The 18,252-nt window shown below is 43.6% G+C and overlaps 1 protein-coding gene across 2 annotated transcripts in view; it reads left to right on the top strand.

The window, feature by feature from the left end:
* CAPSL (calcyphosine like) overlaps positions 1-18,252 on the top strand; it is a 117,777-nt gene that overhangs the window by 32,600 nt on the left and 66,925 nt on the right. For both annotated transcript variants that reach the window (XM_069220931.1, XM_069220940.1), the window contains exon 2: positions 9,865-10,001. In XM_069220931.1, the coding sequence (XP_069077032.1) occupies positions 9,865-10,001 (137 nt within the window). The remainder of the gene's footprint in view (positions 1-9,864; positions 10,002-18,252) is intronic.

The raw sequence follows: 18,252 nt of genomic DNA, 5'->3' as shown, positions 1-18,252 counted from the left end.
GCCTGTTGGCGGTGCTTCCTCCGTCCCCTGCCCTGGCGGTCCATGACCGCCAGGGTAGGAATGACCCCCATTATGTTTTAAAAACCTCATAGGCAGTCTAGTCCCATACCCTTTCTAGAGCCTGAGGGAAAATGTCTGTTGAACACCTATCCTCCCCACACACGCGGATTTGGGTGTTGTCTGCATACATGTAGTGCATCAATTTATGTCAGTGTCAGAAATGTTTAGCACTGGTCTATTGGCCATTTTAGTATCATTAGACTTCGTCTCAGCTTGTACTTTTGATGTGTCAATTGTTTTCACTTGAGTGAGTTGCTATTTACTACCCTTTAATAATTCAGCTGGACGCTTAACATATCATAGTGATCAAATAATGGTCTGACAATGGAACTTGTATTTAAGGCATTCATATTTACAGCTTCATGCAGACGACGTGGTTAAGAGCATTAATTTATTTTAATATGAAAATAGCATGTCTGGGCGTTTGACAGCACTTTGCATTGAAACGTTTCAGGAAGAGTAAATGGGTCACATCGAGATGGGATGGGGTACAGCAGTGAAAAATACGTGAATTAAAGCTGTGAACATAAAAGCAGACTTGTACAAGTATTTCTGCGAAAGTGTGGTGCATTTTAAAAGGGACTCTCATTAATTATGTAAGAATGAATCAGGCGCGGACCGTCCTTCAGGGCAGAGGGTTCACACCCCCCCACCTTTTGCCCCTCATGAAGAGTGTCTGTCAGGCTGAACAAAGGTCAGCCTGACAGACACTCTTAATTTTCAGCTCAGACAGCTAGGAGTGAGACATGCGTGATTTGCTCAGACTCCTGGCTGCCTGAACTGAACTTTGCTGGGCTTAGGAGGTCACAGCTCCTTTGGGCGTGACCTCCTTGGCTCAGCAAACGTGCCTCGAGGCCCTCCCAAGGGTGACGAGGAAAGCGTTACCCATTGACTTTGACCTGGGCGCTTCAGGTTTCAGCCCTGAGGCGCCCAGGGCGAGTGTCAATCAGTGACACTTCGTCACAGAGTGGGGTGGGGTCAGCAGTCTCACTGACCCCATATCACTCCTTGACAAGGCTGGGACTGCTGCCTTGAGGGAAGGCAGTAGTCCCAACCCTCCTGGGACCTCGAGGCTGAAGGTAAGTGTGTTTGTGATGTTTTAAAATGAATGTTTGGTGCGTGCGTGCGTGTTTGAATGTTATGAGTGTTGTTAATGGATGTGTGTGTGTGTGTGAAAGAATGAGTGTGTGTGATCTTTTAAAATTATTGTTTGGTGCGTGCATGCATGTTTGAATTTTATGAATGTTAATGGATATGCATGCGCCCGTGTGTGAAAGAATGAGTGTGTGTGTGATGTTTTAAAATGAATTTTTGGTGCATGCGTGCATGTTTGAATGTTATGAGTGTTGTTAATGGATGTGCGTGCATGCGTGTCTGTGTGTGAAAGAATGAGTGTGTGTGTGTGTGTACTTCCCGCCCGCCCCCCTCCCTCCTAAAGCTGCCAGCCGCCTCTGGAATAAATTTGTTATATTTGAGATTAATGAGACAGAGCAGGAGTTTGACTGATGGAGTTAGTATAAATGAAAATCCTTCCAGCTTTATGATGTTCAGGAGTTCAGAAACAAATCTGCTTTCGATGGCAGTTGAGGAGAAGATAAATTCTGTTTTTCTCTGAGTTGAGGAGGAAATTCTGCTGCAAGTTTGTAATTGGGATAGACAGGTTTTTGAGGACAGTAATGGTAGTATAATTGACGTTTTTAGGTACATCTGAGTGTCATCGTGCTTAAATGTTTCATGTAGAAATAACATTATGTGGGCAATGATAAGAGTTATGGTGAAATGCTGCATGTGATGTCACAGTGGAGGAAGTAAAATCTAAATTCTTCACCGATTGAGACCTGCCAGTTAGGAATGGTTTGAACCAACATAATACTTTGTCCCTGAATACTGTGCAGTAATCAAGTAGCGGCAGAAGTTCTCTATGGTCAATTTTATGAACAACTGCTGAGAGCCCAAGAGCTGTCAGACCCTCCTCTAACAATACTGGAATATTTATTTGTTAATGGGCCTTCAATTGCGAAATCGCAGTGCAAGAGACAAGTATGAGTTTTTATGATCTAGTTGAGAAAATTGGACACAATGCGCTGTTTCCCTTAAAATGGGACAGAAAAGTAGCTCACATCAAAAAATGTGCTTTAATTCATGCTTCATTGTAGAGATCTGCCAAAACACAGAGGCCCAGGCGCCACACCAGGGAAACATCGCCGACTGTATCATGACCCATGATACAGCCCGGCGGTGTTCCGCTGGTGGAAGCTGCTGCTGGCAGCAGCACCGCGTCCTGTCTCCTGCCGGAGGACCCCCTGCAAGCAGGTAAGTCGGGTTCTCCAACAGGGGAGGGGGGGGTGTTGTGTGTTTGTGGGGAGGGTGTGTGTCCGTTTTTGTATGCGTGCATGCGGGTGTGAGTAGTGTGGAATGCGTGTATGAATGAATGTGAGTGTACGTGTATGTTGTGTGTTGTGAATGCGTGTATGCTTCAATGTATGTTAGTGTGTTTTGTGGTTTGTGTGTATGTCTGTATGCATGCATGGGTGGGTGGATATGGGTATGCGTGTGTGTCTGAGCGTGTATGTATGTGCATGTAGGTGTGTGTATGTCAGGGGGACAGAAGGGGGAGAGGGTGGGGGAGGACTCTGGGGATGGGGAGGGGGCAGAGAAGACCCCTATCAGTGTTAGGGAAGGAATTCCCTGGCACTGATAGTGCATACCGCCATGGTTTTCGTAGCGGTAAGATGGGCATGAAAACCATGGCTCTTAGGCAGGGTCATAATCCCGGGGTTGGGATTGTGCCGGCCGCCTGGCTGGAGACTGAAGTCTCCAGCCCGGTGGCTATTACCACCCTGGCGGACGGAGTGGTACATTGGCGGTTTAGCTTCAGCCAAACTGCCAATGTCATATTTTGGGGGAAAGGTACCGCCAGCCTGTTGGCAGTACCTTTCCCCAAAATATCGCCGTCCGCCAGGGTCATAATGACCCCCAGAGTGCCACCATGTGCCACATGATATCATCTCTGCTCACATTGTCCCAGGAGAGGAGCTGGTATCACACAGTAGGAGATAGTCAGCTGGAAACCCCTGCAGTGTGGAGTTTGAGTTTGGGTTTAGAGGGTGGGCACAACTGTTTTTAGTTAGAGGTGTTGTCAGCGCTCGGCATACAGGTCCCCGTCCCGTCTCCATGGCCTTCCCCCATTATGCCTCAAAAAAGTAATGTGCTTAAAAGTTTATTCTGTTTAAGTGGAGTAACTCTCATAGCAGTCTGATAGTGTCACCTTTACAAACTTGTACAGTGAGTTATTTTAATCTTTAACTCACTTTTGATTCAAAAGCAGTGATCGTTATAAATAGGTAAAGCATATGATTTTATTTTAAACAGAGCTTAAACTTAAGTAGCACAAAGTGCCACCTATAAGCACAAACAGCAGATTCTGATTCATAGAGGTTGGATCTGTTTATATTTATGCAGTCATGTTTAATTTACAACTTTGTGAAATCTTCAGCTATGGTGGATTCCTGTCTTTTGTCATAGGAGCAGAAGCATGCTGTTCAAGTGGAAAGGCAGGTGGTAGTTCTTTGGAATGGTGGTAACCCCCACAAAATGCTAACTTTGTTGATATTTACTGAATTCTTACCTTTATGCATACCTAGGAGAGCTCCTTAAAAGGTTGGAGTGAGCGTGTGAGTTAGATGTTGTAGCTGAATTTTCAGATATGCATACATAAAAGTTACATGAACGTATGCGCATTCTCACAATATTTGCCCTGAAGAAGTATGTATAAGGGAGTAGGAATTATTTGAAATCTATGATTTGAGTAGATTTGTTGACGTGGATTTTTTGTGTTCCTTCAATGGAGACATATTGTAGTCATAAGTCTATGATTTGTGGATTTCCACTTATTTTCAAGAATCTAGTACAAAATTGTTGACCTATATATAGATCCCTGTTTATATACAATTATCGTAACTAAAGACTGATCAAGCCCAGCTGTTTTGTTGCAGTCCACTATGTATATAATGCCAGAAATGAAAATTTCTATTAGTTTCATATATTCAGTATTTTGCCATAGCTACATTTCACTTCATAGTCTAAGCAGATCAGATACTGAGTTTGAATGTTTTTTTTTTAATAAATTGGGAATATGCTGTCACCGAATGGCCAACAGCCAATCTGATTAATCACTGCCATCAGAATAATGGCACTTGTAGAATGTAAGGGGTTGAGCTTAGGAATTGTGGAATGTGTAGACAACATACTTTGTTGGTTGTTGTGTCACAGTCAATGTGCGCTTGAATGTTAGGCCGCCAAGCTTATAACTTAAAAAACTGAGTCTTCTAATTGAACTGTCCACCAGTGTTCACTGATGTGTCTAAAATGTGAGTAACACGTTGTTGCGTGCTCTGGAGGCCCCCTTTTTTAATACATTGTTCTAATAAAGTTTTTGAAGAAAGTAAAGTAGCGTTTTCAACATTCACTGTCTTGTACAGAAATATTATATCAATGGAAATAATCAAACCCTCTGACAACTCCCTCCCTTCCCTCCACATTTGTCCCTCTGACTCTACCGGCATTGGGGGTCCCATGGTTGTTAATGTGAATGGGTCCTGCAGTGGCCAGTCCAAAATAGGAGTTCTGTATTCTGCATATCTTTTCCCATTTCTTCAGACGCCCCCTAATTTCCTTTGACACTTTTTCAGCTGTCATACACCTGTCCATGTAAAATTTCCAGGAGTCTAGATTTAGCGAGCTCTTGGCTGGCTCCTCAAGCCTTGGTGATGTTCCTTTTTGCCACTGACAGTCCTAGTGCGGTCCAGAATTTGGGGTAATTCAGGGCTGCTTCCTCTCCCCACACATTCAGCACATACCTTTTAGCTGATCCAGTCAGTCCCACCCCCGATCGCATCATGCAGTCCAAGTTTTCCGTCCAGAAGGTCTGTATTGTTGGGAAGGATCATAGGATAGGAAAGAAGTATTCCATCTGCCCACAGAACCTCAAACATAGATTTGAAGTCAACTACCCATTTTAAGTAGGGTTGTCCTGTAATAGTATGAGCAATGTAGAACACAGAGCTGTACCAAGCAGAACCTTGATTTTATATTGACCTCTTTCGAAGCTCCTAGGGCCTCCTCCCATTCCCCATCCTCAACGCCCACCATGTCGTCTTCCCACCGTTCCTTCAGTTCTTGCAGAGCTTCTGAAGTATGGTTTAGGATCTTTTTATGTGTCAATGATGTGCGTTTTATAGGTATTAGGTCGCCCAGCAGTCTTCCAGAGGGGAGGACTGCTCTAGGTCTGTACCCCTCACCATGACTGGCTGTAGGGCATGGCTGACCTGTAGATATTGGAAGGCCTTGGAGACTGTCAGCTGGTAGTCTTTCATTAACTCCGGAAGAGGGACTACATCACCATTCACCCATAAGTCACCTAACAATGCCTAGTAGGTACCATTTGTTGAATCCCTTTGTAGCTCCTAGTTTTGCCAGTGCCTCTCAGTCACAAATGAAGCTTGCTGTGTAGGGTTGTTCCTCCTACCTATGTAGACTGTTAACTTCCTCCATATTTTGATCATCGTACTGAAGGGAATAGGGAGTTCTGCCTGTGGTCACCAGCCATTTTGAGCGACGCAATATACTCGACCCATCACCCATCTGTCCATCCTCAGTGCCGATTCAGTCTGTGCCTTAAGTGCCAGTCTGTACCTTAAGGACCAGTCACTAACCAAAATCAGCTGGGATTACTAGTAGTATTTCTGTATGTCTGCAAGTGCAATCTCCCCCCTCGTAACAGCCTCTCTTGAGTTTAGACAGGGTGATGCTTGATGGTCTGCCATCCGACAGCAATAGTCGTATTCCCGCCCCGCCTCCATCACTCTAAAGTACATCTTTAGGACCTTGTATGGGGTATTCTGAATAGCATAAAGGAAACATGGTAAGGCCATCCTTTTAAACAATGCAGCTCTACCTAATAAGGAGAGCATCAGAGCCCACCAGTGTTGCACATCCTGCCTGAGTCTCTCCAGCAGCGGGGATAGATTTTGGGCCTAGAGGAGGCCAAAGTTGACAATTACATAAATGCTGAGGTATTGAAAGCCATTTATTGCATTCATCACGTCGCAGTCCAGTTAATAATGTATCCCAAGAATTTGCCAAAATTTGTGAGTATTTGCATTATGCTGGACACCACAAGTTCAGAGTCGATAATGTCAAGCAGGATATCTTCCTTGTAGAGGGATATTTTAACCTCCCAGTCACCCCTCCATTCAACTCCTCTCAGCAAGTGGTTTCGGGGCCAGAGCTAAGATCTTGGGCCCGAGGGAGATTCCTTGTTGGTTGCCCTGCTGTAGACTGAGAATCGATGAGAATGTTCCATTGTCCATGACTCTCGCTAATGGGCCACTTTAGAGCAAGCAGATCCATTTCTGAAATTGCGGGCCAAAGCCTAGTCTCTCTAAGACTGCAAATGTGTAGTCCCATTCTAGCTTATCAAATGCCTTTTTACTGTCCAGGGACATCACTAATGCTTTCTTGCACAGTGTCTCTCTCCGCCCCAGTACCCTTTGTAGTTGCCATAGATAAAGCCTTGCCCTTCTGTGAGGCGTAAAGCCGGATTCATCCAGATGAACTACTGATTGAAATACCTTTTTCAGGTGTGTCGCTGAGACCTTGGCCTATACTTTGACTTCTGTGTTCAGTAGCGAAGTAGGCATATAGGAGGTCCAGCTGTCTGGAGTCGTCAGTCTTGTTGGAGGATGCCCTGCACTGTGCCCTTGTGGGACATAATTAATAAGTATGTGCAAGTTTTAAGACCATGGCCTTGTATAGCTCCACTGGGAGCCCATTGGGGCCATTGGCTTAACTGACTGAAACTTTCATATTGAGGCGTCAATTTCTTCTGTTACTATCTTAGTCTCCAAGTAGTCTCTGTCGTCCTGTGTCAATCGTGGGAGGCAAATGTCTTTATGAAAGTCAGCTGTCTCTTCGGCTGCCTTGGTTACCACTGGTGAGTATAGACGGGTGTAGTGAATGGTAAAGGCTACGGCTGTATGTAACTCCCCCAACCAGCTCACCCACCCCATTTTTAACTTCTAATACCCAGTTTCAGCACTGATCCCTTTTATCCAGCCAGGCTAGAGGTTTCCAGTTGTGCTCCCGACATTATACATCCGCTTTGTGCTAGCGCTTTTTGTTGCAAGTGCTGCCCTGTCAGTGAGGTCTCTGTAATCTTGTTGTTTGAAGTTCAGTCTGTGTCTCGTGTCTACATTTGTCTTGTCTGCGAGGAGGTGCTCTAGTGTTAGTATGTCCATCTCCACTTCCTCTAGCTTAACCCACCTCTTTTCTTGATCCCCGAAAAAGATTGTCTGTTCTCTAACCACTGTTTTGTATGCTTTCCGCTGAGCAAGTGCTGAGTCTTCGTTCCCCCGTACTCAATGAAATAGTGGTTTGTACAATTCTTAAGCCCCTCCATGGCCTTCCGGTCTTTAAGTTAACACAGACTGATTCACAATAGTCTTGTGCAAGTATCCGGCTGCGAATGTATGACTGTCCATACTGGCGAGCAGTCTGAAATTCCGTGGCCAGATGTCAGACCTTTGCGTATAGGTGTGTTTGTGTATGTTGAGTCAGAAGGTAATCAGTACGAGAGAAGCTATTATGTGTGCTTGATTATTATGTAAATTGCCTGTCATGAGGTTGTGTGCTCCATAGGTCTACCAGTCCAATTGCAGCAAAGAAGTCCCGGAATGGAGTTGGTTTTTTCACAGTTTTTACACTGTGACCTGTCCCAGCCTTACTTTAATGCCATATAGATGTTCCCTCCAGATATCAATGTGCCCTTTGGTAGTTGGAGGAGCAGGAATCTCACGTCTGGTAATGCTAGTGTATGCAGTTTGGGTGGGATGTATATGCCGCATTTATTGCCAGTCAGGCCTTCCAGGTTACCAGAAAGTGCCAGTTATATCTGTGAAAGTTGGTCTGCCATCCATGAACCTGAGAAAGGCAGAAATGAATTCCAGTTCATCGTGCCTCCTCCCTTCAAAAACTATTTTAAGCCAAAAAGGTGTGCCGTTCCATAACAAGAGCGGGATTCCAGCTTGCACTATGGATCTGGACCCGTCTGGTTGCCAGAGGCAGCTCCTGTTAGGAGTACTAGTCATCCCTCACTTCATCATGTGCTTCTTGTTGGGCCGGCGCTGCAATGCCCAGCAGGCCCCTTGAGGGGTCAGTTTATATCACCTCTAGGCCAGCGATACTAGCCTTAATTAAAAGGGAATCTAAAGGAAATTTACACTATGTGTAGACTGGTAGGGAGCTGGTAAAATTAACTAGAGATCCTCTTCGTGCCAAGTTTATTCCTGGAGTCTCAGGTAAAGAATAAAAACAACAAATGGATCTCAGGAACACCTGTGATTCCTAGATCACTACAACTATGGTTGACAAGTTTCATGCTTAGTATTTCCCAAAGCGGATCAATGGCATTTAATCAGGGCCTGTATTAAGCCTAATCTACCCAAGTAGGAAACAAAATGGTCCGTGAGTGATATTGCCCTACCTAATGAACTCACTTATGTCTCAGAGGATAGTGCATAAGAACTTATACCCTGAATATGGATGTATTTCTTTTGTAGCATGTTGATGACCTGCAAATTAAAAAGACATACACGAACATTCATGAGACACAACAACATATAGCCATTTTGACGAGCCATTGTCGCTGGCAAAGTGAGACTAGGTCTACAAATCTGTTGGTCCTGCACTGTCCAGACCATGCAGAAAAGATGTGTGACCACGTTCACACTATCATTTAAATGATGCCCAAGTGACTGGCAAACTCAGTGACAGTATCAGATAGTCTCGCCCTAATCAGGAAGTTAAAGAGCTCTGTAGGAGCTGCGGGATTTCTGAGTACCTGCGTGCCATCTATAGAAATGCAACCACATCTAACTAGAACAACACATCAAACTGTACTCTACCTCATTTCCCCAAGTCCCTGACAAAGTCAGGAACACCTGCTTTACCTTGACTGGTAGACTGATGGCATAGACTACCAGAAGGTATCTGAGTGTTCTCGAGGATGGTTTCCCTCGCTGGCCTTCTTATATTTTTGTTTTGTGACAAGCAGGTTAGTAGTAAAACATATGTGTGACTATATGACTGCATTTTTGATTGGGGAACTTTAGTGGTAAGTTGTTGGGAACTGCCACATACCCATCTAGTATTTGGCCACATTGAAAGACAGCGGAAGAAGAGAAGTCCTTAATTTGCATTAGAATGAGCATTCAGGAGACAGAGGTTTTGTAGTACTAAGTTCCATTTTTATCTAAAACTGATTATGCAGGTTGTATGAAGTACAATTGTACTTTTGTCCTTAACTTATTCCAGGCCAAACAAATAAGATGGGCAAAACCTCACATTGAAAAAGCACAGACCACATTTATTAAGATGTTTGTTTATAAGTCTTTGCTTTAAGAATTTGATAGCTTTTTATTATTTTATCTTGAAAGATGTTAATGTCTTTGGTATTTAAATGGCAACAGTGCTCGTGTTAAAGGTAATAGAAGCCTTTTTTATGTGAGGTCTGTGCAGAGGATTTAATTTAGACGTGTAATCTACTAATCTACCCTAGCTTGTTTTGAGTGTCACTGAAATGTCTCCAGCATTCGCTACAGAAAGTTGTTAGGTCATCGTTAAACATGCTTCATATAAGATGTTTGCAATATTATATATTTATGTATTATAAAAATTTACATATTATGAAGCATTGAAATGTTTAATCAGTAACAAATTTGGTAACATGAATAATTTTTAACTTAGATGGCAGGAACAGCACGACATGATCGGGAAATGGCAATGGAAGCCAAAAAAAAACTATCAACTTCTACCGATCCCATTGAAAAACTTCGGCTTCAGTGTCTATCAAGGGGATCAGCAGGCATCAAAGGTCTTGGCAGGTAAAACAAGGATGTATCAATCAAATGTTCTTGGTGTAGAGACATTGAGGGTTATTTGTTTTTTAATATTTTATTTGTTTTTAAGATGAAGGCAGAAAAAGAAAAAACAATACAGGAACCTGACGCAGGGTTGGTGCAGAGGTCTAGATATATCTGCAGAGTTCAGAGGCAGTGTGATGCATGATATATAACAAATTAGAGAGTCTGATAACAATAGAAAAAATACAGCAGGCCAGTGGGTGAATGGATTAAATATTTATTTTTTACCACAGAACAAATAGTAGGATTCACGGGAAATGACTGTATGTCATACATACGTAAGTAAAATACAAACATCTGTCTACAGAACAACTTACCATTAACATTAGATACATCAACAGTCCTTCAAAATAAGCACCACTAAGCTGGAGGAAAAAGGATCAATCCTGCGAAGAGAAGAGGGGACAGAGATAGAGGAGAGAAAGAGGAAAAACACTTAAGCACACAACAGCCACATGGAACAAACAGAAGGGGGTTGCCAAATAAGAGTCTAACATTTCCAAATGTTCTGTAATATCATAGGGTTGCCTGTGAGTTGCATCTGAGAGCAGTGTGTATTCCTAAGTTAAGTCACCCAGGCACACCACGTATGGAATGAAACATGGTTGGCAGCTTTCCAATTAATGAGAACAACTTTGAGTTCTATCATCAGTAAACGTTCAAAGAGCGGTAAGTCTGGATCCGATAGAGGAGGTGGACTCTGGGCGGCATGTGAGCCAAGAATGATTGTAGGGAAATCTAGTACAATGTTAACAGGAACAGTTTTACTCAACTGGTTAGCAATCTGGTCCCAGTAAGTGTATAAGCACTTACAGCCAAAAAACATGTGCTTCTGGTCCCTGCATTCCATTGTGCAGGACCAATGGGTGTCTGAGTCAGCAAGTTTCAATTTGAATATATTATCCATCGTCCTATAGAGGAAATTCAATTCGAAAAGGTTTGGTTTGGGCTAACGAAGGAATGAGTTTGTTCTGTAAAGAGTACCTACAGATTTTCTTCAATGTATCAGATGAAAGAGGTTCCCTGTCTGTGTTAATGAAGTATTTAGACCTTTTAGTCTGACTAGGAAGAGTCGAAACGGTAGTAGAGGTACGACGTGAAGTGTATATTTTAGAAGCAGTGGTTCCCTTATGAAGGCACTTGTCAAAGGTCACAAGAGCAGGTTGATGGAGAGGACCTCATTTTGATATATTTCCTTGAAAATACAAAAAAATTATAAAAATCTACATTATACACAGAAATTTGGTCTGAAGAGACACAAAACGCAAGGGTCCCATATCCGAGTAACGGTCAGCAACCACATTACACCTCCAGCAGCTCAGTTAGACTGAATAGTGTTGGGGGCTTCCAAAGGAACATATGATTAGAGTTTTTGAAGTCATTAAAGAGGTGCTTATCCACAAATTTGAGAGTTTTCTTGGTATCCAGACTGATTTGACGAGAGTGAGCAAGATTCAAGTTTGACATGGTTAAGGAGGCAATAACAGAATAAGGGGAATAGAGCCATTGTTCAGTCTGCAACCAATGTGTTTGTTCATCAGTGTCCTGCGAAAACCAGTGAGCACCTCCATTTGACAAGAGAGCAATTTGAAACTCAAGACAGGAAATTTGCAATGACCTGCATTGTAATTTAGGTAGCTTATGTGTTTTTCTTTAGTTTATTTGCACTTTTTTGAGCTGCATTGTAACAAGGAAGGGCTAGATTGCATTTATCACTGTTGCGCATTCATGAGAACCTGCGGTCTGCCATGGCTTGCTGATTGTTGGGGAGGGAGTCTCTGTACTTGACCCATTTCCTGCTTGCCATTCCTCAGTGCCATTTTGAGCCAGGCAGCTGGCTAGGCTTTCTTTTATCAACCTAGAAGTAGCCTATTTAATCAGCATGAGTGTGCGAACACTAGGGGGCACACCAAAAGTGTGCCAAAGGCACGCCAGTCAGAGCCCTGAATGCGCCATGCGCCAGAACCCCTGAATGTTCTATCCCAACAATGGCTCCAAAAGTATGTTACTCATGAGAACAGCTCCAGAGGTCAAATAACTCTGGTAGATATCATTATTCCATTCACTCCTTCAGGTTTATTGATCTATATTACAACAAAGGCAGCATTTGTATGTCAGATGGGTGTAGGATTGGTAAACCTGCCCCTCCTCTATAATATCTTTTAAAATTCACAGTACACTAAAGAAAGGTTACCTAAAGAAGATAGTATCCCTGCAAGAACCGGAATACAGAAGGTTCCTTATTAATACCAGACACCCTAATCAAAAGCAAAACAGAATTTGCCAAATTTGTTATAACACAGGATCCGGATCCGGTTTTTGTAACTGAAACCTGGGCAAACAATGCGTCTGACCCTGATTGGTGGATGCTATCCCCTCGGGACACTCAATCCTTAGGCTGGATAGAACAAATAGACTCAATGGTCAGTGAATTATCCATGGGGCAGCATATTATTGCCAGTTGGAGCCTACTCATGCCCTTTGAGGCACTGCAGTTCTAAAAAAATGCACCCAACAAAGTCCTTTGCAGGGATCTAAGTATATAGACCACCAGTAGCGAGGGCCATCTTTATGGCAAAATTAGCCCATATGATTGAACCTCTTCTAGATAAAGATAACCTTGCCTTTCTGGGATACTTTAATTTCCATCTGGAGAATGAGATGTGTAAAGACTCCAGTGTTTTCCTGGATCTATTAGTGTGTTTTGGTCTTTCCCACTTGGTCAATGCCCCCACTCATAGCACAGGGCACACTTTGGATGATATTTTCTCAGTGACTCATGTTTTATATTTAGTGAAATCCTACTGCTTAGTTGGTCAGACCACTATGCATTGAGTTTCTCACTTTCCTTGCCAGACAGACAAGAAGACCTAAATAGTGAGAACAGGAGGTTATGTAGAAACTGGAAGGGATTATCAGGAGAAACATTATCAACTTCCTTTAGAACCAGGAACAGGACTTACCCCGAGGATGTGGAACTGGCTGTAGTGGAGTTGTCATCCTGGCTCAGTTCTGCACTGGATGTTGTTGCCCCTTATAAGGAAATCCAGACGAACAGAAAGCTGCCATCAGCTCCCTGGTTGCCTGAGCGGCTTAGACTACGTAGACAATCCTGCCGGAGTCAAGACCGAGCCTGGCGGAAATAGTATGAGAGCCAGGAAAAGACACATTTAAAGTTCTTATTAACAAGGCAGCTGTTAGGGAAGAGAAGGCGAATTTCTGCACTAATAAGACAAACTCTGCCATATCTATGAGAGAACTCTTTAAGGTTGTAAATCTCCTATCTGCACCCAAAAAGGGAGGATCCCAGAGGGATCCCAGGAGTTTTGTAATATACTGGTAGACTGTTTTCTAGCTGAAATCCTGACGATCTGCAGGGAATTTGATCGCCCTTTGAATGAAACTTATAAGCCTTCACAGGTGGAACTACTAGCCGAGTCTAATGATCCAGAGTTCAGTGATGAAATAGGGGAGCATTTAGCTAAGTCAACATCCTTTAAACCTATGACAATGTAACAAATGGAGCTACATCTCCATAGTATAAAGTCTGGGTCCCCATTTGAGCTGTGCCCTCCAAAATAATACAATTAGTAGCTAATACTAATGCTCCTCCCTTGACCTCTATTTTGAATACATTAATTGGCATAGGATGCTATCCGCATTTATGGAAAGAAGCTGCAGCAAAGCTTCTACTGAATAAGCTTAATCTGGATCCCGATGATCTAGTCTAAAACAATTACAGACCCCATTTTTTGCTCCCTGTACCAGTGAAATTCTTAGAAAAAACTCTAAATGTACTTCTTAGGCCCCAATGAGAAATAGGATCTGCTAGATGTATCTCATTTTGGGTTTAGGAGTAACTATGGCACAGAAACCCATCAGTTATAGCAGTGGACAGTATTAGATCAATGGTTTTCACAGGTCAGGCTGTGGCGGTGCTCCTTTGTCCCTAGCCTTTGATACCATCTCCCTAGCTCTCTTGGTAGGTGGTCTTCAGGATCTAGAAAACACAGGCTCAGCACTGGAACTAGTAAGATATTTTCTCATAGCTAGATCTCAGGTGGTGACCATCAATCAATTTAAGTCCCACTCCTGCCCCCTGCCATGTGGGGTTCCTCTGGGATCTTCCCTGAGTCCTACTTTATTCAATCTATATGTATCCCCACTAGCGAAGCTGATCTGGAGTTTAGACTACAGGCACTTTCATAGGCTGATGTCACCCAAATAATTTTCTCTATTACAAAAGACAACAAGACTTCAGCAACTGTATGAGGGCAGTGACTAAGTGGATGAGTGGTAACTGAATGGAGACAAGACGGAGGTACTCATTTATGGCAGTCATCCCTTTATATGGAATAACAGCTGGTGGCCAAAGATGCTAGGAACACTGTTAGTCCCTATGTATTTGGCAACAACTCTGGGTGTGGTTGTGGATAATAATCTTGCATTTGACTGACATGTCAATCACACAGCCTCCACTTTTTTCTTCATCATTAGGATCCTTTATAAACTCTTTTCATTCATTCCTTTATCAGCACGTAAACAAGTAGTATTGACCCTCATATCACCCATGCTTGATTACTGTAATGCGCTCTATCTTGGTATTAACAAATCAGCCTTAACCAAGCTGTAAAGGGTAGAAAATGCAACTGTAAGACTGATACTAGACATTCCAAAGTATCAATCAGTCTCAGCCGAACTCATCAAGCTGCACTGGTCACCAGTGAAAAAGCACATTATGTTTAAAGCCTTGTGCATTGCTCACAAGGCACTGCATAGATTAGGTCCAGGAGCAAGAAGACATATGTTCCTGTGGTGCGGTCCTGGCAGGTAACTTTGTTCGGCAAATCTAAATCGAGTGGTTGTCCCCAAATTTAGGGAGGCAAGATGGGGAGTAAGAGCATTCTGAGTGGCAACAGGCAAGTTATGGACCTCCCTTCCTCTTCATGTCTTTAGCATGGAGAACCACATATTCTTTAGAAAATCACAAAAATCTTGGCTCTTTACCTAGTAAAGTCTAAGGACATAGAATAAAAGAGTCACCATATTCTTATTCTTTTCTTTCATCTGACATATCAAGCCTTACTGCCTTGACACCTTTGGGTATTTGTGTGCTTTTATAAAGTTACAATTCATTCAGTCAAGTAAAGTTTACTAACGCCAATTTGGGTTTATTTTTATTCCCTAAGACAGTGGAGGTAATTTTGTCAATGGTGGAAAAAAAAAGGGAGAAAGGTGTGTAGGAAGCATAGATGATAAGAAATTAACCAAGGGAATAACCATATTTTTCAAGGTTTCCATTCGTCACCACAAAGATATGTATTTAGGTGACTATGCCATTAAAGGATACTTGATTTTATGTTTTTTTTGTTCATTATATGAAATAGAATCAATAAGATTGTGGCAAACAAATACCCAAATATTTCATGTATTTTGATTGCCTTAGTAAACCTGTGTTGCTAGCACAAGAAGGGTGGTAGTGTATATTAAGGGGTAGAAGTTCAGTTTTGTCTCAATTCAAAGAGTAGCCGAGACTTTGAGGGTTATTTAGAGTTTAGCGGACCAGGTACTCAGAGTTCCATGTCTGCTCTAAACTTTATTTAGAGTTGAGCGAACAATCATGTTTCAGCTTGCAGAGCCCCCACTGGTGGAAACCTTAGAATGACGCCCCCAGAAACATTGGACCATCAGTCTATGCACCACAAACTTCCCACTCTATTTAGAATGCTGTAATGTACTTTGTCCTGTCCGGGATTGCCGGGAAATGTCTGGTGGTCCTGAGCAGAAATAAAAAAAAGAAAAATGACCCCCCCCCTCCTCCCACTCTCATGCCCTTGATGGGTATGCTCTGTCTTTGAAATGAGTAGGTGGAGAGGGAGTAATCTTGGGTACAGAATTCGTAAATGGATGTGCAATGTGTCTAATACCGGTTAGTTGTTGAGTCCCAGATCGCAACCAATAATGTGCCAAGAAATATGGAGCAAAATACAAAGCTACTCAGAGCAGGCAGAAAGGTGAGTTTAAGAAGGGTGTAGTAGCAAGAATGTCCTTTAAGGTGGGCATGGAACTGGTTAGGAAGAGTAATATAGGAGACAGGTAACAACGGTAAGCAAGATAGAGACAATGAGCCTGATTAAAACATTATAAAAGAGAACATCACAGGACCTTTGATTAGCTAGCCATAAAGAGATTGTTGATTTCAGAGCACCCTGGTTTCCTAACTATCCTAAAGTAGACACATTATTAATAATTTCATAGACATCATTGTACACTGCCTAAGGCCAAAATAATAAGGACAAGAAAGCAATAAAAATGAACTTGTGGTCGTCCTTTAAACTCAAACAAAGATGCAGTAGATCAACCAATCAATCAATCAGTAAAGCGCAGATTTTCACCACAGGCGGTATCTAGGCGCTCTGGAAAGCTGTTGTGCACTGGTGGCTACTACTCAACTAGCTAAGTCTTGAACTTTTTCCTGAAATCAAAGAAGGTGAGAGTTATGTGCAGGTGGGAGTGGGGGGGTGGTTGTTCCAGGACTTTGTTGCAAGGTAGGAGAAGCATTGTCCCCATCTGCGGTTGCATTGGATTCACGGTACCTACGAGAGGGCGAGAGTTGTAGAGCAAAGCTCCCTTGTTGGCTGGTGGAAGGAGAGTCTGTGGTTGATAAGCTTGGGGCCGATGTTGTGGAAGGCTTTGTATGCAATGGTGAGAACCTTAAATTTGCACCTCTTGTGCACCGGCAGCCAGTGTAGCTCTCTCAGATGGGGCGGGAGGTGTGGGCCCTTCTGAGGAGGTCTGTGAGGAGTCTCGCAGCTGTGTTCTTGTTGGAAAGTAGCCTCTTTCTAGCCTGTCTACCCCCACTTTTGGCCTGTTTGCCAGTGTGTTTGACTGTGTCTACTGGGATCCTGCTAACCAGGACCCCAGTAGTTATGCTCTCTCCTTTACATTTGGTTGTTGGTAACTGTTATCACAGTATTTCACCCACAAATAGCACACTAGTGCTCCCTTATAAGTCCCTAGTATATGGTACCTAGGGCAATAGGGTTCCAGGGGATCTCTGTGGGCTGCAGCATATATTTTGCCACCCATAGGAAGCCCATATAAACGGTTCTGCAGGACTGCCATTGCAGCCTGCGTGAAAAGATGCAAGCACCCTTTCACTGCCATTTTCACTAAACCAGGTTACTTAAAAGTTACTCCTATGGTAGGCCTTCTAGCCCAGAAGGGACGGTGCAAAGTACCTGTGTGAGAGGGCACCCCTTCACTAGCAGAGGAGCCCCCACAAAGTCCAGGCCCATTATCCCGGACTTCGTGAGTGAGGGGACGCCATTTCACGCATGTACTGGACATAGGTCACTACCTATTTCCGGCTGCATAATGGTAACTCTGAATATAGGCATGTTTGGTATCAAACATGTTGGAATCATACCCCAAGGCTTTTGCAAGCATTGGTTGTATGATTCCATGCACTCTGAGAGCTCCTTGGAGGACCCCCAGTATTGCCATTACAGCCTTCTGAAGGTTTTCAGGCAGCCCAAGCTGCTGCCACCTCCCAGACAGGTTTCTGCCATCCTGTTGCTCTAGAAGCACAAGCCCAGGAAAGCAGAACAAAGTATTTCCTTTGGAAGAGGGGTGCTACACTCTCTCCCTTTGGAAATAGGTGTTCCAGGCTTGGGAGGGGTAGCCTCTCCAAGCCACTGGAAATGCTTTGAAGAGCACATTTGGTGCCCTCCTTGCATAAACCAGTCTACACCGGTTCAGGGATCCCCAGTTCCTGCTCTGGCGTGAAACTGGACAGTGGAAAGGGGAGTGACCACTCTACTGTCCGTCATCACCCCAGGGTTGGTGCTCAGAGCTTCTCCAGAGGGTCCCTGGGTTTTGACATCTTGGATTCAAGGTTGGCAGGGAACTCTGGGAGCATCTGAGTGGCCAGTGCCAGCAGGAGATGTCAGAGCCCCCTCCTGATAGGTGGTCACCCAGCTAAGTGACCAGTCCCCCTTTCAGGGCTATCTAGAGTCTCTCCTTTGGGTGGTTCCTCAGATTCGGATTGCAAGACTCCTCTGCATCCTCCACTTCGACTTCTGTCCGAAGAAACTGCATCTGTACTCTTCAGGACCCTACAAGCTGCAACAAAGAGGCAAGACGCCTTCTGCAACACTGTATCCCCAGCTCCTTCCAGCAACTGCAACATTTCCCCGGTCGTGCATCCTCT

This window comes from Pleurodeles waltl, chromosome 1_1 (assembly GCF_031143425.1).
Source record: "Pleurodeles waltl isolate 20211129_DDA chromosome 1_1, aPleWal1.hap1.20221129, whole genome shotgun sequence".
Lineage (NCBI taxonomy): Eukaryota > Metazoa > Chordata > Amphibia > Caudata > Salamandridae > Pleurodeles > Pleurodeles waltl.
The sequence above is the reverse complement of the archived record's forward strand: the minus strand, read 5'-3'. Positions and strand labels throughout refer to the sequence as shown.